The 24,672-nt window shown below is 36.1% G+C and overlaps 1 protein-coding gene across 1 annotated transcript in view; it reads left to right on the top strand.

Moving 5' to 3' along the window:
- LOC128991676 (retinal guanylyl cyclase 2-like) overlaps nt 1-24,672 on the top strand; it is a 104,460-nt gene that overhangs the window by 63,710 nt on the left and 16,078 nt on the right. The window contains exons 4-10 of the mRNA XM_054414770.1: nt 485-619; nt 13,472-13,686; nt 15,380-15,528; nt 17,867-18,003; nt 18,359-18,449; nt 19,042-19,138; nt 19,366-19,530. Of these exons, the coding sequence (XP_054270745.1) occupies nt 485-619; nt 13,472-13,686; nt 15,380-15,528; nt 17,867-18,003; nt 18,359-18,449; nt 19,042-19,138; nt 19,366-19,530 (989 nt within the window). The remainder of the gene's footprint in view (nt 1-484; nt 620-13,471; nt 13,687-15,379; nt 15,529-17,866; nt 18,004-18,358; nt 18,450-19,041; nt 19,139-19,365; nt 19,531-24,672) is intronic.

The raw sequence follows: 24,672 nt of genomic DNA, 5'->3' as shown, positions 1-24,672 counted from the left end.
TATGATTGCATAACTCAGTGATCCGATTGCAAAATGTTTTAATTTGTTTTCCAATTACCTAGTAAGCCAGTGGCTGAGTTGGTAGCACGACGGATTGTTAAGCAAAGCAGTGATGTTTTGGGTTCGAGTCCCAGTTAAAACTGAATCGGTATAGTTAGTGCTTGAGCTGAATCGCCTCACCCATTGCAGTGCTCCTGAATTGCACACCCCTTGTATTGATAAGTTCCATACACAGCTTTGACTCTTACGTGGATGAGATAAGTTTAAAAACTCCACCACCTTATTTTTCAAGTGAAAATTCTACCATAAACCTTCACTTCTCCTTTGTTATATTGATAAATACTTATGATTATTTTGTGTTATCTTCCTATTGTAGGTACACAACACTGACCAATTAATAGTTTAACAAGTAAGTACCAAGTAATCACAGAATGTTATGTAATAAATAGTGTGTATGGCGTTTTAATGTATGTTTCTGTTGCAGAGCGCGGTTGGTGGCCAAGTGTGGCTCTACAGCTGGAGTCTGCCCTGAGAACGGGCGGAGTAACAGTTCGACAAAACGTCGTCCTGAACCCGTCCAAGCTGGACACGATTGTCGCGTCACTACCTCACACCAAAGGTTAGTGACATCTCAACATGGACGCCTCAATATGTATAAGAGATGACTCAGCATAGGACACGCTATAGTGAGAGGAACCAATTCCCAAAAACTTCTTTAATAGTTGGGAGACAATAAAAGGGACGGGTTTCTCGAACATGAATTTACAACGGTTCCACCGAGTGCTTCAAATCAGTTACTTCCAGCAAAACTTAACTTTTTTTATTGCTAAAAGACTAAGGGGATTCCCTACAGAAAAGTGTTAATTTCCATGAAAATTAGTTAACAATACTTCTAAAATCTGGTGTACCAATTTGAAAATATCAAATCAAAATCAAGATCCGTTGAAAAATAGCGTATCATATTTTACCCTGCAGGATAGAATTCCAGTGGTGAAATCATCGATAGTGGCCAAAAAATATTGTTTGATTCATAAGGTACTAATTTATACAATCACAAACCGGTTTTAGATGGAATAATGTTTACGAAGGTATAAATTATGGAATATGTCGTATTGTTCCTACAAACCCGAAAGTTCTCTCTTACAGTTATTTTGGGTACTGTTTGCACTGCTCACTCTTCAAACTTAAAAATGTATTTTTTCTTACGTAGGTAAATATTAACATTATTTTAAATGAAACTAGTTCGTATAGTAATCTATCTCACTACAATTGAGAACATAATTATTTGACGATACAACTTGTAAAAATATAAGATATATGCTATCTATTGTAGTAGTCAAAAAGGTTATCTCCAAACCCACGCGAGTATAAATTAACTAGTGGAAATTAAAGTATATATAATGCAGTTTAATCAGTCTACTACACGAACAGTAAAAGGTCAAATGATTTCCTGTGCCTTCTGAATCAATATTTGTCTATGTTGTATCAAATTCTATTTGTATTAAAACAGCAAAGTCCAATACTTAATTGTCAAAGCGTGCAATATTTAAAAAGCTCGCCACAAACTTACTCAACCACAATTTAACTTTGTCGTCAGTATTAAACAATTGAGCAATGTAGTGTTTTACTTTAGTTATCTCGCTGTGAAGAGTAAAGGTGAGAGGTGTAGGAAATGGAAAAACGCTCATGTGTGAATGTTATTACAATCTCGTATATAACCGTGCAAAACCAATTCTATTACGTAAGTGTTTCTCTTTTACATATTCCTCTTTCAGCTATTCTTGTGTGCTTAACTCTTTTATTTCTTTAATTACTTTTTACAATAGGATTACGTAATCATTCTTCGTCAATGTAAATAACGTTGCTATCCATGCACTTCGACAATCATCGTGTTAATTTCAGAATATATTTCTTACAAACCCTAATTACAATCAACCGCTAATTAAGATAATGGCTAGCTGCTGTACCCGTGCTTCGTAACGGGGAGATGTATTATACCACCTAACACAAACACTTGTTAAGTAGTTTAAATTTATAAACAAAAATACCCTTGCCGCAGCAAACCTGTATACTAAGCGATTTTCCTTTTGCCTGATTGGATTTGCACAAAAAACAATATTGACAAAGTTTTATAAAAATGACTTACTTGACTTAATTCCTGTCGTTCCGATCGGAACATAGGGCGTCCACGAGACGTCTCCAGGCCTGTCTTTCTCCCGCCAGTCTTCTGAGCTCCCCCCAGGTCTTTCCCTCTGTAGCTGCCTCCTTTTCAACTGTTCTCCTCCAAGTGTTTCTTGGCCGACCTCTACGCCTTGCTCCTTGAGGGTTCCATGTTAGGGCCTTCTTCTCTATTGCACCATCTGGTTTCCTTAAGGTATGCCCAATCCAGTTCCATTTTCTTCTTCTAATTTCTATATGGATTGGCATTTGGCTACTTCGTCTCCAAAGTTCTTCGTTTGATATTCTGTCAGGCCACCATATCCGGTTTATCTTTCTCAAGCATCTATTTATAAACACTTGCAGTTGGGAGGTAATTTTGTTGTCTATTTTCCATGTTTCACAAGCATAAAGCAGGACCGCTTTAACATTAGTGTTAAATATTCTAATTTTGGACACAGCTAACACATACATTGGACACGAATTGTATTTCATAACAAGAGTAGAAAGTAAGTCATTACATATTTGAGACCATGTCTGAAGTGCGAGATTTATCGAACACTTAAAAAATGGTCGAGAATATGTATAGACGCACTTTCGCTACACGTTACTTTTACGTTTTACGTTTTAACGTTACTTTTTGCTACACTACAAAGACTAATTAATTTCTTAATTAAAACAGACAATGGATATTTCTTTTATACAGTTAGGAACATTTAAAAACTTATAGCATTTTTAGGGTTTGCCTTCAATTGAAAAATTGATATTATTTTGGTTGTACAGTAGTGGTTGCTCTACATTGACACAGTTGACAAAACAATAACAAATCTTAGGTTTTTTACGTGGGCAAAATCCAATAAAAGAAAGTAAACATTCTTTTTTCCTAGTAAGCAATGTAATGATGAATTATCGCAGGTGATAAACATGTAACGAAACAGGTAATTTCACAGTAGTGTGGTGAAAAAAAGAATTGTTTTATGACATTCGTTGATGTGATATGTTAACTTTTTGCTTGTCCTAATACGAGCTTTTTTTGTTCGTATGTTTTCAGGTTTTATTTCTTTGTGGTTTCGTACTTGTACAATTGTACAAAAATAGACTACGTACTCTAATGTGTAAAAGGACAACAAAATTGTATACTCTGAGAACACTTTATTTACATTCTATCCCAACGCCAGTGTTTTTTTCCTTGTTTGCATACACAAACTAGAAAACGTACCTTAGTACTTAACGACTTATCACGTTACCCACCATGACGTAATTTAGTTTTTTTTTTCAAATAAAAACTAGTGTTTTTTTTACCTTTTGTCTATTGCTTCAGACACAATGTGTCTTCACATTCAGTTATGTGCTCTAATGGGACAACTCGGTACCTAAGTTACACACCACTTGTTGTTCAGGAGAATTAGTAACACAATTGATAGCGAACATTTGTGTAATTAATGGTCCTTGCATTGACTGCAACCATGATCAATCGATGGTGTTAACATAGTTTCAGACATACCGCTGCTCAGCTCCAATTGTTTGTTTGGCTGGCGAATGTTTTAACACAACTGGACTAGGCTAGGTTAACATCTTTTCAGTACTGTCGTACTGTCCAATATCGTAGAGTCTAGTTAAATGTTTACTAGATTTCTAGTGTAAGTTGATAAATCCAGATTTTAGTGAATTGAGATTTACTTTTTGTATATCTTTCTATACACACCATTGGAATTTTTATTTTTTTGTGAGAGAACTTTCGAAAGGACAGTTTTTTTTCTATCCAACCAAAGTGCTAACTGGTTTACCATGCACCATTTACTAGTCGAATAACATCATGTGGGTTCAGAACCGATCTCGTTTGGATTTGAACCAACGAACTTGATATTTGAAGGCGAGCTAACACCACTTGGCTTCCCAGACAATCATTAGACAAAATACACAACAATGTGCTGAGCTCACAATAGGTATCTTGAGCATCAGATAATAAGATATAAGCTCTTAAAGAGATGTGAGCTAACTTGCAGTAAATGGCGATTTTGCTTCCCACATTGTATGTTTGATTGAAAATCGTGAAAGTAAAGAAGAAAAAAACAATGAATTCGTCTTAAGTGGAACCCTCATTATAAAATCTTTAACTGCAACAATTAATTCAATATCTACAAGTATTTTTACCCTTTACGTAATAACTCATAATAATTTCAATTTTGTTAACGTGTAAGGGGTTTACTTTACTTATTTAAACTAAAGAATATTATTTAATATTTACTGATTACGATGACCTCGTGGTGTCAAATTGTTGATTTTTCATCATGATGTACCTGTTTTAAACTGGTTACAGTTAATCAGCAGCAGCGCGTTATTTCTTTACGCTTTTCAAAATTAGATGTATTATATATACATCAAAAGTATGGTAATTTAAACGAAAGAAGCCTACTTAATTAAACGAAAACAGCTATAAAACTATGGTACAAAATTGAGTTTGGTGCAAATTATCAGTACAAGAAAATATTTGAACATCTCTATTTATAAACGTAAAACGTTATTATTTTGACATTCTAGTCGTAAACCTAAACAAAGAAATCACGGCGACTTGAAAAAATATAAACACTTTTAGTTACAATGAATGTGTTTACTATTTCGTTCTTATCAGGGCATTGTATACGTGCTTAGGCTAGTTAATAATTCGTGCAGAACTGTCTAAATAATGGATTGGTACAAGGCCAAACCCTAGAGCCTATCAACCATTAATTGACTGCTGTGCATAACTCCAAAGGTGAGGTTAACAATAGAATAGAACCTTTCTATGTAACATGGCATATTGTATAATCATGGCATTCACACCAGTTGCCATACCACTTACCATACATAATATGGCCCATTTCATAAGTAATTCAATATTATAGTATAATATTATCGCAGTAATGGAATCATCGTCACCCAAAATTAAAATATTCCCTTCAAGGAAGTTTCTTGCATATAGCCTATGATAACGATTATCCATTTTTTAGGTTTATAAAAAAACTGTTTTCTTGTTGCAAATATTGAATAATATCCTTTACATAAGCTGTTAATATATTTTACCTAACCCGCCATGTTAAACTTCCCTATCCCAAGAGTGATGTATACAACTTCCTTACTTCTCGAGTGATGTAAAGTATCAAAAACTCACTCGGTGATGTAAAGAAACCCATTTAAATAACATTGAGTGCATAACTTAAAAAATATACCTCTATGGAGCCAACGACATTCAACGCTAGAAATCAGCTGTGCGTTTGAATGTTATTGTTATGCTTTAAAGTATTTTCCTAACCTAGCTTTTGTTTGTAAAAGAACGTTACTGTTAAAAGATGAGTGAAATGGATAATGATGAAAAATATTGTACGTAAACCCATGTATATTGTCGGGTCAGGTAAAATCTTGTACGTTACAAGTTACGCAAGAGCGTGATGTAAAAACGCTCTTACTACACTTGTAATGTAAATAGCTATTTGCTTTTTTGGGTATCACCTTTATAGAGCTGGAAATAATTAAGAAGTCCATTTTTGTTTGATAATTTTAGATTGTGTTTATGTTTTACATACTATTTTACAAATTTGAAAACCACTATGACTAAATTGAATGGTTTTATACTAACTTCAAAATTATTAAATACCAACGAGTAGCATCTACTGTAAAATGTATCCCATCATTGGACTGAAATGTTTAGTCGACATCAGCGCACCCAAGTGTAACAAACATGAAACACACGTTAACGTTAATGCATGACTCAGACTTCACAATATAATGAGAAATCTACATGCAGTATCCATATCTAATGCGTTTATGAATTTTACCAAAGTGTTATTGTTTGTCATAGTTAATATATAAAGTAAATATCGTTCTTATAATACCATTAGAATTAAACCCCCAGTAACCTATACTGAGTTGAATTTGTTGGTGCATTTAAAAATATTCATTTTAAAAATTATCTAAGTGCCACAAACAATATTTATGGAAAATGAGGGAAAACAGAGTGAAACTTTTAAAAATATAGTTTTAAATATAATTGTAATACCCCCACCGCAGCAAACCTGCAGACTAAGCGAATATTAAAATGGCACATGGATTACTTTTGATTGCTGGCGAATGGACATTTTGAAATTAATATCTTCATTTGTACACATCAATACAATCCGATGTGTATAACATCAATGGATTTAATACAAAAGATCATTTCAAGATAACAAAAATATGTCTGCTTAAAACAAGATATTTTTTTTAAAGATATCTAAAAACTAATCAAATTATTTACTTTTTGTCCTGTAATTACTGGTGATTTTTAACTGGAGCCTTAGAACATGTTTAAACTACAAACATGACACTGGCTAGGTAGATTAGTAGCTGCCCTGACTAATCAAAATATCGTTTAAGGTTGCCTAATGTGATCCTAGGGAAAGCCATCAGTGTTTTGATCGTTGTTGGACACAGCTGTTCTTCATTACAAGGGTATAAATGACCCTAACAATAGAAACAGCTGATCGGTGGAAACAAAACCATATAAGGTATCTCGCTCGTTCTCCACTCATATTCCATTCCTGATTAGTGATTGGGTTAAAATAATGTGCTTTTAGTAACATCATATAAGATTTGTATACCAATACATTTAGTTTTTCATTTAAAACTATGTATTTTACTGTATCACTCTCAATTGTGATGTACACTGAACTTTAATGACAAAGTTTATTTTGGATTTAAGATTATTTTTGTGTGCTCATTTACTTAAAACTTCATTTAAATTAAATTCATCCTAATTTAAACTAAAAATAATTGTTATACTTATAAATTAAATAAATCTTTCTTTGTGTGATTTTTTAGACAAATCTTTAATGGTACTTTTGTCAATAAACCTACTTTCACAAACAAACAAATTTTGTTCAAGTAAAAATTGTCAAATTAAGTCAAGTCTTTAAAATAAATATTAGACTACGTTGACATTAACTACTATTTATTTTTTTACGTCCATCTAATGAGTTCAAAGCTTAACGCAGTGCGAGCGCTGTTTACATCATTTATTTTCCCGTATATAAGGGACGAGGTAGTGACGTATGTATACGTCCCACTTTCATTGATCACTTTCAGGCACTTTCACTGATCAAACCTATTGTCTTCGTCAAACAAAGAGAGCGTTTCCGTCCGTTCCAGTTTCAAAATTTATATTTCAGCTGTAAAGAATATACCTTTTTGCTACATTTTTTTTATTATCATCACCTTCCTGGAAAAACCACAAATTTTAAGATGAATGACGTGGTAATGTATCAAGCTAATTTAAGCCTTATATCCAGTATTAATTAATACATTCGTGTATGCAAACTTAATATTTAAAAAAAAATATTTGACTGTTCAAACGTTTAAATAATGTCACTTTGAGTGATATTGAATTTTATTAAAGCGTAGAATATTTGTTATAGGCCTATTTACAATATGCTCCCTTTTATGCAGTCTCAACTTCCATTTCAACATTTACTGTATCTTTTAATTTTCCCCCAAATACTGAAATCCTTTAAAACGTGTGAAGTGTTTACAAATATATATCCTATTCTAAAAAGTATTTACTTATTTTCATAGAGCTATTAGTATTATAGTATGTCTATTTACAGAATAAATTTGGATAAAAAAACCTCCCAATGAACAAATTGATTGTGAATTAAGGCTATTTTACTACCTTACTAATTAAAACGTATATAAATTAATAATGTGAGGTTTTAAAAAGTCACTGTAATTCCTTGTTATATTTACAATGCAGTTTTAAATAACCGACGTTAAGTTTAAAATACCCCTGCCGCAGCAAACCTGCAGACTAAGCGTATTTCAACCTGTCTGATTACATTTTTACTAAAATATTTCCATAAATAAGACATATTTGTTCACAATTTAAATAAGATTAGACTTAATGAGTGCTTAGGTTTGCTGCTACGGGGAAGGTAAAGAGTTTTTTTGCCAAATGTTAATAGCATAGGATGAAATAAATAAATTTGGCAAATTTGATCAACATATATCCATAAACAAATTTAACCACAACAGTATTAATATTCTCCATAAAAAATAACATGGTAATTTTAAATTCGCCGTTTTTTGTAATTTTTTCTGTAACCGTTAGGCATACAACAGTGCTTCAATATTCTAAATTATTACTTTTAAGCTCTACAAAATGGGTTAGAAAAAATTCCAAAACTTTTGTTTCAGGATCAAAAATAGGAAAACCCCAATTTTATCCAATAACCCCCCCCCCCCCCCATATACACCCTTTTCAATGGTCCGATCATGCCGGTTCGCGTACTCGTACAAATAAATGTAGGTTTTCACCTTTTAACCAAATTTCCAAATTACCAAATATATATGAATTTGAACGGATTGTGTTTTGGTCTCTGGGGACCTCAAACGAATAAGTAAATTGGTCCAGGGTCCAGGTATTACCGTGAGACCTACGGTAAGACATATGCCGGTATTCCCTACATACGAAATTCGCTAAAACGCTGGGTAGTGTACCTATTTAAATGAGGCCATAATATCATTGTTAAGTGTTCGAGTGTTTCACTTAAGTTTACTTTGTAAACATCAAAACCAGAATAGCAAACATGTAAACATTAACGTAGCAAGCGCATCTCTGTAGTCGTTGCTGTATCAACAACGTAGTCTCGTCTGTGATTGTTGACTAATTAACAGTCAATAAACAGAACACCTGATTAAAGTGTCTGTATGTAGCACATATCTGTAGTGTTGCTATATCAACAACGTAGTCTCGTCTGTGATTGTTGACTAATTATCCGTCTCTGAGGACTGTACAACAAACAGAATACCTGATTAAATTGTCTGTATGTAGCACATATCTGTAGTGTTGCTATATCAACAACGTAGTCTCGTCTGTGATTGTTGACTAATTAACAGTCAATAAACAGAACAGCTGATTAAAGTGTCTGTATGTAGCACATATCTGTAGTGTTGCTATATCAACAACGTAGTCTCGTCTGTGATTGTTGACTAATTAACAGTCAATAAACAGAACACCTGATTAAAGTGTCTGTATGTAGCACATATCTGTAGTGTTGCTATATCAACAACGTAGTCTCGTCTGTGATTGTTGACTAATTATCCGTCTCTGAGGACTGTACAACAAACAGAATACCTGATTAAATTGTCTGTATGTAGCACATATCTGTAGTGTTGCTATATCAACAACGTAGTCTCGTCTGTGATTGTTGACTAATTATCAGTCAACAAACAGAACAGCTGATTGATCTCAATAGGATGAGAAGTCTACTTCTATTCAAAGTATGGGAAGTCCATGAAACCCCCTACATAATTGTTAACACACAAAAATAATCCTAATGTTAGCAACTGACAAGATCGTGATGCTAGAATTGAGCAGTATCTGAACTACGCAAACGCAAGGTGCTTTTGGCAATATTTAATTTGCATTGTCTGTTGTCATGACTGCATTATCTGATTGTATTATCTCTTTTACTTCATTTAATTTGAAATTTAACAACATTTAACAACGAATAATTTTTAAAATCTATAACAGATTGTTTTTCCTTCATTCTTTGTCCTTTGGTTAATCGTTCAAGTAACAATAACAATAACATCGCACAGTAAATGTGATAACCTAATTTTTAAGCTTTATTTTGTCGTGTTTTCAGAGGTAATCAATTTTATGATTGATAACTGCAATTATTATTATAATTTGCAATCAACCCGTCAGCATTCATAATCCTCAAATCTGTCAACCATCCAACCCCATTATTCGCCGAAATAAATCTTTTAATGTTTGGGATTGATAACAAACAGAATTGCAGATCATTTCAGTATAATTACATAAAACTTGTTACCTCATACTCTATGGTCCTAAAAACTCTAGAATATCTAAATAGTTTGAAATATTATGATAACCTCAAAAGTGTTAGATCTTAAGTAATATCAAATTTTGCTTTGATTAAAACATAAGCATTGTATTTACTTTGTCTTAGTAAAAAGAAGAAAAAAAGTCCTTCCATGCATACTTTTAACAGTTAAATAGAAGTGATTTTTTAAGTTCTGTCTACTCTATGCTGTGCAACGTCTGGTGTGTGAAAGTTTTGATCAATTAGACTAATTCTTTCATGAGGATACGAAAACTGTGATATTTATTTATGTATTCAACGTTCTTTACCATTCAAGTTGTTCTTAAATAGCTCTTCTTTTCACTTATAAATTATTTTTATAAGTTAGTGTACAAAACGGCATATACAATAGTTAAAAATCTGCAAGAAAACTTAATGTAGTTAAATATGTAGTTTTACATAAAAGGCTATCTTCAAAAAGCCATTACGAAATCGATTATAACTGTCAGGATTCGAATGTAGGCAGACATTGAAATATCTCGTCTCACTTGTGATCTACTTCAAACATCCCATCTCGTTCATTGTTGTGTTGTTTTAAACTTGTTTCATTGTGCCAAGCATATTACTCTATACATTGAGAACTGGCACAGGAAACTTGATGTACAACTTTAATTTGACCACCCAGGTCTTCACTGTGAGGATTTAATTACAATAGAAAGGTCTGCTGTAGCTTATTGTAATTACGTAACCTTCTTTGTGGGCGGATGATGTTAGGTTGTTTTCGTTGACTTCTTCGTCTTTTTATACTCTTGTTAAGATATAATTTTACGGACATGTCATAAAAGCACGTTGTTACGACTACAACGGTTGTCGTGTATTTATGCCTAAATGTTTTTCGTGTGTGTTTTCCAACCTCACGTGATAAAAACCTTACAATATTTGGTAACGGTGCGAATACAACTCAGTCTCAACAATTATCTTTATCCGTCCGAAAAGGAGTTTATATAATAACTTAACAGCATCGATGCACATTCATTTATAGAAAATTCGTGTAAATTTAATATTGAGTTTAAACTGCATGGTGTTCTCAGCTGCTAATGTCCGGGTAGCCGAGTGGTTATAATGTTCGCCTTCAAATCTTGCTTCAAGTCGCTGGTTCGATTCCAAGCCTTCGATTGTTACTGGACCCAAAAGTAATTTTTTATCATTGGGCTGTAAATTAATCATGCTATCTAACAAAAAGGCGACGTTAGATATAATCAAGACCAGGACTTGGACCGTTCCCTGTGTAAAGTGTTAATATCGGTGATAGACGCAAAAACCGTTTATGCATCTTCGTAAATACATGGTCAATTTGACGGATCTAAAATTAAAATAACCATTGATGAAGAAATAACAAAACTTTAACATTAAATTATGTGTTCGAAGAAAAAAATAATAGGTATGGATTGGTTTGTGTGTTCATAGAAGAATTAAGAAATTTAATTTTTTTAATTCTTTTATTAGGTAATTAGAAAATTTGTAAAACTCCCTCAAATTATGACGGAATATTCTCGACAATTCGGGAGTTTATCAAGATCTCTAAAACGTATCTTTACCTTAAAACCTGCTAAACAAATTCACAATGATTACAGTAAACTGACAATACGGTGTTTATGTTGTAGTTAGTCTTTATATCGTTTTGAAATCAGTTTGCAATTTCACCATCTAAATGTAACGTTGTAACTAACCCATCTATACTCATATTTTCCGTATTGCAGGGCAATAAAGTTTATAAGAAGGTAAAATGTAATCTAATTTATAACTTCAAATTAATTGAGTTATCAATCACACACAATAAACATATGATTGATTAAGGCCAGTGATGAAGTTACGAGGACGGCAGATTTAGGATGACAAATACTGATGGATTAATTGGATTTATCATTTTAACTGCCATGATCAGTCACAAAACTTCATTATCTCTGAGCACACATTTTATGTTTTAAAATTACTTGTTAACATATTTACTTGGAAATCTGTAAAAGAAAACCATTGTTTATGAACAAATCGCCGCTTATATAAAGTTTTTTCGTGTTCAATTTGATAACATACTAATTTACGTTAAATAAAAGAGTTGCAAAGACGATGCAAATTGAATTTTATCCAGCTACGAGCGCCTGGACTACGCGTAATGCAATTCTCATACTGCTCCATTGTAGCATCATGCTCTCGTCAGGCGCTAACAGTAACTTGTGTTTTATGTGTAAATGTATTAGTAGCATTTTCCGTTCTTTGTTAGGTTGCTTTCAAATTTCAGTTTTGTCGTTTACATTCACCAATAGATGAAGGTTTTAATAAATAGACGAATTAAAAATAGTAAATGGGTCCAGAGCTGTTCATAAGATTTTCTATTAGTAAAAAATTCACATAAAAGCATACAGTTAATTTAAATATTCATTTGCATGGGTTTTGAGGCTAATGTACGTTTTTTACCATATCATAAGCCTTAACTCCATCCCCAAATTGATTAACTCTAACTAATTTACCATGGAAGTGAATGTAGGTGAGAAGGTGAAACATGTTTTCAAACTAATCAGGTTCAAGCAAACAAATCAAAAGTTGAGTTAGGTACCGTACCATTCCAGATAAATTAACCAAATATCTTGTATATTTGTCTGCTAGAATGGATCTGTATTAGTTAATTTGACAAATTAATAGCAAACCTATTTAGTTATAGATTTTTTAAACAAACATTGAACTGTTATTATTATTTAAATTTATTTCAAACATGCAAATTATTTCTATTTACAATACTGTTCCACCGTTACCCAAAGCAGATCTACTCTTATTCAGTAAACAAAGCAAACAAAAATCCGGGCTCAAAGAATGAAAACAGTGGTTTTGATGTTTTGATAGGTAATATTATTTCAAAATGCCAAAACAGAGGCATTCGTTTGTCCAGGTTATAAACAAACAAACCTGATTTATGGTAAACCCGGTCTCTTTGTTGTCTAAATAACCTTGTTCTAGTGTTGGGTGGAAGGGGGGGGGATTACCGTAAGCTTAGAAATGTTGGTAACTACCGTTAGTTGTTTACTGAGCAGTTCTCAGTTATATACCTTGTCAACATAATCTTGTGAATTTGAAAATCTTCCACTTAACTGGTCAATATTGCTTATTTTCTTGCATACTGAAAATCAGATGGTGTATAACAAGTCGCGGTAGCCGAGTTGTTATAGTGGCATAGTGCTCGCCTTCAAATCTGAAGGTCGCTCGCTGGCTTGATTACAATCGTGGTGATTTTTGAACCAGATACTATCTATATATAAAGCTAAAAAGGGTCTGAACTTTTTAGTAAACCATATGCCTCACACCTATTAACCGTACTCTTGAATGAAAGGTCTTGATGTGAAACTTCCCCGAAAAATGTCACTATTGGAACTTCGTTAACACATCTGTTATTACTACTTTTTACCTGACTTTTCATGCTGCAGCGTTGGTACTATGTGTGCCAGAAGACGGGACGGTAACGTCAGAGCTGCTGGTAGCCCTGGAGCAGGCCAAGAAGGCAGCTCTGCCATCATCCGTTCTGTTGCTGCTGAGTTTTCAGCCGCTGGCGTCATGGACAGCTCTGCTTCAGCTGCTGAGTCCAGCCGCGAGACAAGCGACACTGCTGCTCCATGTGGCAGAATCAAACATTACACAAGAGGTAAAAAGTCTTGTAGTAAGTAGCAACTAATGAGCATTACAGTTGATGAGAAAGCGATCATAAGATTAGCAAGCTGAATAGAGCAGGTGTCAAAATCTGTCACCTGTCACCAACTCCTTTAATTATATGAAATTGAAGGATGGGTGTCCAGATGGGTTAGGTTAGAAAATGATTATTTTATTTTAGTAGTACCGGTAATAAAGAATGATATTTTCAACCCTATCTGATCTTACCCCACTGACCAACTTTAAGATTGAAAACTTTTATCTTATTAGTAAATTTCTAAACCCTATTAATTCTCTTCCAGTTATTTAAGCGTTTGAAACCATGAAAACCACAATCTCAATAGTCCGATGTAATCCTCTTAAGCAATTATGTGACCTGGGATCTCACTCAATCTTCTGCCAGTTGCTCATTGTATTCCTGTCGAAAGGGATGTATATTAGCATTAGCCAGTGTAATGCTTTTGCTCTATATTATTACTACGTTAACTGGTATATTGTTTTATATTGGAAACCTTTTATGACAGTTACAATAAGAAATTGACAACAGAGTATAACAGATATTTTGTAAGTTCAGGATATTTGGCAGAGAGATTTACACAAACTGAAGCCTTGTATGAGACAATCAAAGACTTAATGTAGCAAGAGCCGCCTTATTGCTAATCTGATACCGAATGACATTCAAGATGGAATGACAGAGTCGTATTCCTCTGCACAAATGTTTCCTCAGAGTTCATAAACCATGTATTTGGGTTTGTAAGCATGTGTTTATTCAAACATTAGTTTGCCCACTGTAAATCCTTGCTGTAGCAAGCAATATAAGGCATAATAGAAATTATTGTATGGCCAACCATATTATTTTATAATCACAACAGGTTTGTAACGAATTCTTTACTCATCTTGCAATTTAGTTTAAAATAAAAAATATATATTTTAAGTTACTTATAACTAATCCTTAAAAGCGTTGTTCTAGGTTATGAATTGGACTTAGGTGTAAATTGTGTATGTGTTTCTTCAGTCGACATTAAAACTCTAGTATGAGTAAATAAATATTTTTTTCATGAATTAAATCAGACTAAATTCAATATTTCAATGATTGAAAAAGTTATTGATGAATTAATGTTAACTACCAAAATTTCAACCAAGTTCATGAAAATACGCTGTATGTAATCATAACATTATTTATATGTTGGATTAAAATCCAATCCACTTTATAAGCAAATGTTTTACTTTTCATTGACCAAGAAAGTATTTCATCCTATTCAATTTTCACTTTTGTATAACTACACCACTTAATGCAGTATGCAAATGCATATAGTATTTTTGAGATATTTAATTCCACGATTGCAGAGAGTTTAGTTTCCACATTGACTAATGATAGAAATAGAAAAAAACTCATATTCCAATTAAAGGATTAAACCAGTCGCCAGTATTAGAATGAAAATCAACACAAAACGCATAATTAACGAATTGTATTGAGTACCTCGGGGTGTGCTGAATTCAATTACTGATTTCTGTTGAATATGGAAACTTATTATCAACCAAGCCAAACTGACATGATACATGTAGCTTAATGTAAGCCTTACCAAAAAGTTATCAGCCTAAATTCAGTTGCATATTACTCATTTTTCTATAAAACAATGCTTTTCCACTTTATGAACATAAGTACATAAATATTTGTGATTGTACAGGATAGGGTGTGGCCCCAGCTTCAGCAGTTGCTAACCGTTCTGAGAACCAACAGATCGTCTCAGCAGACAGTGCTAACCCTGAGTGACTGGGTCAGCACGATAGATAACACCACAGGTCGATGGAGACCTCTTATCAACCTCTATCAGCTGTAAGTTATAGTAAAAATGTGTATTACTTTTTTTAAGAGGTTGGCGGCCTCTTTTAACCTTGCATTTGCCCGTCCATATAGACAATGCCCGTGATGGATTGTATACAGCAAAGCAAGGAGTCAGCCGGTACAGTACACAGGTGATCTGTACCACAGAAAACACACTACTATAACCCAGAATGCCAACCGCATGGTAAAAAGCGTTAAGTACTTTGAGCACAGAAAACATACTACTATAACCTAGAATGCCAACCGCATGGTAAAAAGCATTAAGTGTTTTGAGAGAGCTTTGTCTGTCAATTCGTAGGCAGCGCCACCAGTGTTGCCATGCACTCAGCATAGCAACGCTGGTGGCGCTGCCTAGGAATTGACAGGCAAAGCTCTCTCAAAGTACTTAACGCTTTTTACCATGCGGTTGGCATTCTGGGTTATAGTAGTATGTTTTCTGTGTCTGTACTGATAAAATGTTTTCAGCAGTGACCAAGATCCGAACCCACGACTCGCTGTCTTGGGCACAAAATCCGTGACGCTACCGACTCACTAGATTATATACTAGAGGTTGCCTCCTGGTCGAAAACTCGACCAAAAATATGTATTGTGCAAACATCTCTATTTTCATCCACGCAGTAAATTAAATATGTGATTGAAATTTTCCATTTTTTTAAATTTTCTGTTTATATTTTGTTGTTATTTGGTCATCAGCATTGCAACCCATAAGGTCCATGTTAATTTTTTAAAATTTAAAATTCATTTTTTGTGCTTATTGTTGAGCCTATTTTAATTTATAAAAGGATTCTACACATCTACGTGAAAATATCTTTCTAACAGTATGCGTAGATTTTCCCTGTGGTTCACACAAGCTGAAAAAAGGTTATAAAGAAACATGCTTGCCTACTAATATATAGATAATAGGAGGGGATTTTTTTATTTACAGTTTTTTTTGGATTTTCTCCGTATCTAATAACCGTAAAAACTCTTCAATATGCTATCAAAATGGTTTAGAGAGAAATTGGACAATTTTATCTTTTGAGTGTCAAAAATAAGAACACCCAATAAACCCCCATAAGCCCCTATTCCCATAGTCTGATCATGCTGGTTCCGAAACTCGTTCAAATGAACATAGGTTTACACGTTTTTACCAATTTCATAAAAATCGGATGATTTTTGCTGGAGTTATCGTGCTAAACCGACACATTATATATATATGTGAATTTGAACGGATTGTGTTTTTGGCCTCTAAGGAACCTAAAAACGAAAAAGTAAATTGGTCCCGGCTCCAGGTCTTACTATGAGATCTAAGGTAATAGCTTATTCCCTATATGGGAAATTAACTCAAGAACTACAACTAAATACAAATAAAAACTATGGACATACAGTCTTATATGTTTAAGGGATTTTATTACCGTTTTCGATCTGAACAATTTTGTTTTAGCTTTTCAACATTACCATCCAACAGGTGAAATGTTTTTGCAATCAGGTGATTGGCTCTTACACAGCTGATTGATGATATGTCACCTGGTCCATTGTCAGATTGATATATTATCCTTCTCGTCTCTTTGACAATTACTGCAAAATGTTGTTTCACATTCTATTCTTCTGTCGTATTGTTACTGTTGGCACTGCTAGAACTACGGTATTCCTCTTACCTCAAAATATTTCTCTCTCCTCAAATGATAATTGTTTGTGAATTTTTACGCGATTTTAAATTTTTTATGAAATTAAATTAATGAAATGATATAAAACAATGCTTCATTTACACATTTTTGGTACAAGTTTTACAACATTTCTATATTATAGACATTTCCATGTTTCACACAACACATTCACATTTTTCCACCTTGGTCTTAAATTTGTTATAACCATCCTTAGTCTTAGACTATGTTGTATAATCTATTTGGGCTTATTGCAGCAGTACTTTTTTCACTTGTTTTGTCCTTCTTCTATTGACACTTTTAAATATATTTGAAATATAACATTTGTATTGTGCCAATGTGTTTAATTGGAAAATGTTGACCTAGAGATGGAAATTAAAAGAACATCAATGGACAGAGAACCAAAAATATTAAAGGGGTTCCGTCATATTGTGTGATAAAAAATGTTTGGAATATGTAAACATAATTATGGATTTTAGCCTTTACCAAGGCTGATGATAAATATTTTGACTAGTTGTCATTACAACACCAATTGCTTACTTAATAGGGTTGGAGCCAATAATTGATTATTTGTTTGTATATGTGTTCAAACTTTCTCTTTAAGTTTGGTGGTCAAAACTGATTGTTGTGAATTCCACTCAATAGTTATGACTGATATTTTGTACTACAGATGTTGTATGTTCCAGGCCTGATCGAGGGTTGAGGGTGGTTCCACTAGAGGAACGGACCAGGGAGTGGGCGAGACTCAAGTACCTGGCAACCTCAACATCCTCCACCGAAGCTCTAGAAGATGTCTTCTGCGAGGAGGATGTTTGTGATGAGGGTAAGAAGCCAAAGTGTCTTCTAACCCAAGTTTATCATATCTAGTTGTTTAGGATACGTTTTTTCAGACTTATTTAGCCCTTTATTTAGGAATAAATTTTATTTTTGTTAAAAATAAGTAGTGAATGTTCAAAAATATTATGAATTGAAGACATGGACAATATTTTTCACAAAAATGCAGTAGCTAGAAAGTTTGACTTGTCACAATATCTCCTCAACTACTTTTTACACTTACACTACGGACCCATGGGGTTTCACCTAAAAGATGTTGGTTGTGCAGAATTACATCTAGATTACTTCGGTAATGTTTTTTTTCTGTTGCTCTTAAAGGGAAATGTGTTTTTTATTGTCTTCAGGCTTGGTGTTCAATGGAGTCCAAATGCTAGGAGCTCTGGCTGGGTCATTTGTATCTGTAGCAGTCATCCTTCTAGCTGCAGTCATGGCTAGGTCAGTATTGAACAGATCTCTTATCATCAGTTGTTGTAAGTAATTTAAGTAGAAAAGCGTTGAATTTTTTTACTGACAAACTTTAAAATTTCATTCTTTCTGACTCGGTATAACTTGTCAACAAAGATTTTTATTTTCCGAATCAATTCATATAGGTATATATTACTTCTCTGTTGAATCAATCTTTTCAATCTTCTCAGTCTGATGAATCTTAAGCTTTTAAGTTACAATTTAAACTAACTGTAAAAGTCCCAAATGAATTGAAGTGTTTGAAAATGACATTACACTGAAAATGTGACTTGCTAATAGATTTGTTTAACTGATGACGTAACACTTTACTCAGCTGAGTTAATCCTGTTTTCTTTCTCTGTTGGTCACTTCGCTCTTACTACCAACAAAATCTTTTCTTTAACATTTAACTGTAGTAGTGTGTTCATGTGTTGTAGCCTTCAGGGATTCATTCGTCCAGTGCTTCTTGGATCCAGTTTGTTTTCTCGAGATGTGTTTTATCCCATTACAATTGTTGTCTCTTAACCTAAAGTGCTTCTTGGTTTGTCCTACACAGGAATGATAATTTCTTGTTTTGTCTTAGGAAGCAGTACAACAAGCGCCAGATGACTAAGGGTCCGTGCAAGATCCTCCTCACATCAGCTGACTTCACATTCCCCCAAGCACCAGAGTCTCGAAGAGTGAGTCTGCCAACATATTCAATCAGTTTCTATAATTTGGTTAATCTTTCAGCGTCATGCTGAAATTCCCGACAAAACAATTTAAAATCAAATTTCTAAACATCCCATAAATGAAGCAAAATTTGATTCAACGATTTTATTTTCTCCTCATGAGCTTTTCTGACCATATAAGTTATTAAATGTTTGGCAGTGCAACAACTAACTAATGCACCTCTGTACTACCGCAGGTGGATGAAGGCATTGAGACTATGCTGTGCTGTTGGCTGCATCAGCTCCAGGAGTTTGGAGGTCCTGAAGTAGACAAGCCAGACTTGCTCAAGGGTTCAGTTGCTTCACTCAAGAGTTCCACAAACAGTCGTCCTCTCGTTGTAGACCCTCGGGCTAGGTATAATGTGAGTATCAATGCAAACTGGGAAGCTGAGTGTGGTACACTGTCGGGCCAGGTATAATGTGAGTATCGAGACAAACTGGGTAGCGTAGCTGAGTGTGGTACACGCTAGGGCTAGGTATAATGTGAGTATCAAGAAAAACTGGGTAGCCGAGTGGCTGTAGTGCTCCTTCTGTTAATAAAAGCTTCTTTAAGCTAAGAAACCAAAATTGTTTTATGTTACCGCCATATTGAACCTTTTTGCCAAGTTATATTTATTTGTAAACTGTTTGCTGGTCCAATGAATGTGTTTACTTGATTGAGGTTTTTTTTTTTTTTTAGGGAGAGGTGGGAAAATGCATTTATGCACACAGGTTGCTAGCCTGTAGTGTGGGACTCCAACGGGCTTAAGGCCCAGAGACTACCCACTAAAAACCTCCTCTACTCTTCGGACACTAGCCTGGGAACACTTGTCGCACTTCATCAGAACTAGGCCGAGTTTGCCTACGCTCGAGGGGCTTACGCCGTGTCTAGCCGTTTATTTCTTATCAAATCTAGACTATGTTCCGATCTAGATCATTCTTTTTAGCTTGAAGGACATTCCGGACAAAGTGCGACCAGCAGTCCCAGTTGTCCTCACCCTTCAGCAAGGTCTCACAGATCAATTCAATCGACAGCACCCCAAGATGTTGAATGGCCTCCTGGCGAAGCATATCCCATTGTGGACAGTGGAAAAAAGTGTGTTCCGCGTCGTCGGGTATGCATGGGCAGTAAATGCAGTCAGGTGAATTCGTTTTGGCCATCAAGTGCAGGTACGACTGAAAATAGCCGTGACCTGACAAGAACTGCGTGAGGTAATAGTCAACCTCACCGTGCCGCCGTTCTACCCACGGTTGGACCTGCCTGATGAGTCTGGCAGTCCAACGTCCTCGAGTCTCCCTTTCCCAGCTTTCTTACCACATCTGAAAAGTGCGGGAGCGCTCTTCTGTTCTTGCAGCGTCCTTTCCGATGTAGCCTTGTCTCTGGTAGATTGCCTTCCTCTCCGCTGCCAAGAGTTTGACTGGGATAACTCCAGCGATCACCAAAACGGCCGGTTCGGACACCGTACGGTACGCGGAAGCGACCCTGAGTGCCACCTGACGCTGCACTCGTGCGAGCCTCAACCTATACGCCTCCTTGTTAAGCGCGTCTGCCCACACCTCAGAGCCGTAGAGAAGCACGGACTGGACTGCAGACATCAGTAGTCTTCTACGGCTGGACCGGGGACCACCGACATTGGCCATAAGCCTACTAAGAGCGGCAACACTCCTAGCAGCCTTGTCCGCCGTACGGAAGATCTGGTCCCTCCAGCTCAGCTTGTTGTCCACCATGACACCAAGGTACTTGGCGGTTCGCGTGGTTTGGACAACTACGTTCCCTAGTATGTTCAATTTATTTATTAACGACATGCCGGAGGAGATTGGTGGGGGAGTTTTGTTTGAGGGAGTCAAAGTGAATATTTTAATGTATGCTGATGATATAATTTTAATTTTGCCAACAGCTACTGTCCTCCAGCATATGATCAATCGATTAGATAGTTATTGTGCACGTTGGAATCTCCGTGTAAATCTAAGTAAATCCAAAGTTATGGTGTTTCGTAAAGGAGGCAAACTGGGGTCTGCTGATCGTTGGTGGTACAGAGGCGAGCGTATTAAAGTGGTGAATGAATATACTTACCTTGGCATTACTTTAACTCCCTCTTTATCTTGGGTAAAACATTTTAAAGCAAAAGAAAAAGTGTCAAAATTAGCTATTAATTCACTTTGGGGAAATCTTATAAATAACAACGAAGTCCCACTCAGTGCCAAACAATTGTGTTTTAACTCTGTCATACGATCAATTATTTGTTACGGCGCGCAAGTGTGGGGTTTCATTGATTCTGTGGAGTCTGTTAATAAGTTTTTCATCAAAAGATTATTTCGTCTTCCAAAAAACACACCAAATTATTTAATTTATGTTGAATCATTAACAAATAAGATATACTTTTATTCAAGCGTGTTAAATATTAACTATCTATTAAACGTATTATCAATGTCTGAAAGTCGTTTACCTTTTAAATTAGCCAGACAAATAATAAACAAGAATATTTACTGGTGTAAACATTGGAAGCGTCTGGGAAACAAGCATAGCAGGGAAATAAATTTCGACGTAGACGAGGTTGGCATCCCTGTTCTACAATCACAGCTGATGAGTGTAGTGGAAGGGGAAAGGGCAGCATGGAAAAGTGATTGCGAGGGTCGAGCGCGCACGTCTCTGTATCACCAACAACTCTTATCTATTAACTTCGACCTAAAAGATAAGACATACCTCGCTGACAGATATGACATAACTGTGATGTCCTGGGCGATCAAGGCAAGAGCTGAACTTATCAACCTCAACTTCAAACCGTGGCTTGTAGACAATTATCATTTGTGCACTCTTTGTAATTTATAAGAGAAAGAAGATGCTTTTCATTTTATATCTGTTTGTCCCATTTTAAATTCAATAAGGAAATTTTATTTTGGCTGTCCAATTTTGACAAAGGAACAATATATAGAGATTTTGAATGGGTGGGATTGGCGGGCCTTAAGTAATTATTTAAAAGATGCTTGGTCTAAAAGATGGGGTTTAATACAAGAATTCAATCTGTGAGAATCATTTTCCCAAATATCCTTACTTTTAAAATCTTTTTTATTATTATTTATTAGTTTCATTAAGGCATCAAAATTGTATTAGTTCTAAGATATAAATGTATTATTTATCTCCCAGGAATCATTGAAATCTATATACAATATATTAATTTGATCAAATATTGCTAAATATTGCTAGAATGTAGGCTATTGTTGTGTTTCTAAAAAAGTTTACTTATATTTTCAATATTATTCTTTTTTAATTTATGTAAATATACATATATGTATAAATCCCTTTGAGAAATATGTCTATTTTCAAAAAATTAATTGTTTTATTATTTAATTTTTAATCTGATTTACACAACAGTTTACGTTAACCGTTAACAGTTAATCTGAACAGTTTACGTTAGTCAATTGTACAAATTAATGCTAACCAGGTACGCCAGCCGCAACAGACGGGCTTTTTGTCCATTGTTGTTGTAGTTAGTGCTAAGAAGCTATTTTTTGTACAAATATTTGTAAATAAAAGCACTTTTTCATTCATTCATTCACAACTACGTTCCCAACTCGTAGCGGAACGATGGTTTCAATCCGTTTTTTCGTGAGGATGACGATCTCTGTCTTGCTCAGAGCGAGTGTCAGACCATGATCAGTCAGTCAGGCGTTTACAACGCGCATGACTTGGTTCAGTTTCAGTTGGGCTAGCTCAACGTTGCGTGCAGCAATGAGGGCTGCGACGTCATCGGCGTACCCAACTAAAACGGTCTCCTCTGGCATCTCAGATCTCAGAAGGCTGTCGTAGGCAGCGTTCCACAAATCTGGGCCGAGTATCGAACCTTGCGCGGCACCGGAAGTAACATCCATCGTCCGCGAACCATCTTTAGTTTCGTAATTAAGAGTTCTGCAGCGCAGGTAGTCCTCGATCAGCCTCAACAGATATGCTGGTACGCGGAAGCTGTTCCTCAACGCGCTCAACATATCGACCCATCTCGCCGAGTTAAAAGCATTCTTGACATCTAGCGTAACAAGAAGCACGATACGGCGAGAGTAATGATTGAAGCTCTCGGCACGCTCTACCGCTCTGTGTACCTCGGATATCGCGTCGATTTTTGACCGACCCTTTCTGAAGCCGTACTGACGAGGAGACAAATCTCCGGCAGCTTCCACGGCAGACGTCAGGCGGCAGCGGATCAGTTTCTCAAAGAGTTTTCCGGCCACATCCAACATACAGAGGGGTTTGTAAGACGACGGCATATTCGGGTCACCTTTCCCCTTGCTGATTAGCACAAGCCTAGCCCTTTTCCAAGGAGTTGGGAAAACCCCTTCGCACAGGCATGTGTTGTGCATTCTCAGCAGTAAGAGGGGGTTAACTGAGAATACCTTCTTGAGAGCCTCACTGGGAATACCATCAGGACCAGGTGCTCTTCTATTTTTCAGGGAGAGGACAGATGATTCCAGCTCTTTAATGCTAAAGAGTGGAATGTCCCCTACCTCGCCATAGTCGAAAAAAGGCCGCCGAGGATGAGACGGAAAGAGGGCGGTGACGATCCTGTCCATGGTGGTGCCCTCCATGACGGAAGGTGGTGATCGGGCGCCGAGTTTCTGGGTTACAACCTTGTAGCCCAGTCCCCAAGGATCAGAGTCAACATCCTCCTGAAGCCTCCTCCAACAGCTAACCTTGCTCCTGATGATAGCCCGACGAAGAGCTTTCTTCGCAGCCCTATAAGCCGCTGACTTAGCCTCGAAATCCGGGAATCTTCTGGCCCTCATAGCGGCACGTCTGGCTTTCAGACAAGCTTTCCGAAGGTTCGAGATCTCTAAAGTCCACCAGTACACAGCTTGCTTATCGCGACGGCGTCCCCTGCGTGGCATGGCCTGGTCACAAGCCGAGACAATCAGTTCCATCGTGGATGTTACCAATGCCTCGGCATCAACAGGTGCAGCAGAATTCACCAGCGCTCCCCGTGAGATTACGTCAGTGAACTTCTCAACATCCAGCTTGTCCGTATTCCATCGGCGTGGTCCAGATCGTGATACAGGCGCCTGATTATGGTGTTCATCCAGTATATCAAAAACGATGTACTGATGATCACTTGCCGTGAGGTCTTCGATGACTCTCCAGTTGGAGATCCGTGCCAGTAGTGATTCCGACGAGAAGGAGATATCGGGGATCGTACCTCTCATTCCGGGGCGCCGGAAAGTAGGCGTGTCGCCCTCGTTTAAGACGACAAGTCCGGCCCTGGCGGCAAAGTCCAGGATGTATTTCCCCCGGGAGTTTGTAGAGGTCATACCCCACTCCACAGCCCTCGCATTAAAATCACCAGCAACAACGACATGCCCAACGGTACCCCGTACACTGTCTTCTAAGCGGTCAATCTTCAGACGGAATTCCCGAATTGGCTCGTTGGGGGTAAGGTAGACACTAAAAAACGTGACGTCCCTACACCTGACCCAAACGAAGCCTCGGCCGCGTCCGTGATCTCGCACTGGCGCTTCCGTGCTGTTTCGAACCCAACAAG

The sequence above is a fragment of the Macrosteles quadrilineatus genome, unplaced genomic scaffold (genome assembly GCF_028750875.1).
Source record: "Macrosteles quadrilineatus isolate MER2022 unplaced genomic scaffold, UCM_ALF_1.0 Scaffold_4__1_contigs__length_99947679, whole genome shotgun sequence".
In the NCBI taxonomy this organism is placed as follows: Eukaryota; Metazoa; Arthropoda; class Insecta; order Hemiptera; family Cicadellidae; genus Macrosteles; species Macrosteles quadrilineatus.
The sequence above is the reverse complement of the archived record's forward strand: the minus strand, read 5'-3'. Positions and strand labels throughout refer to the sequence as shown.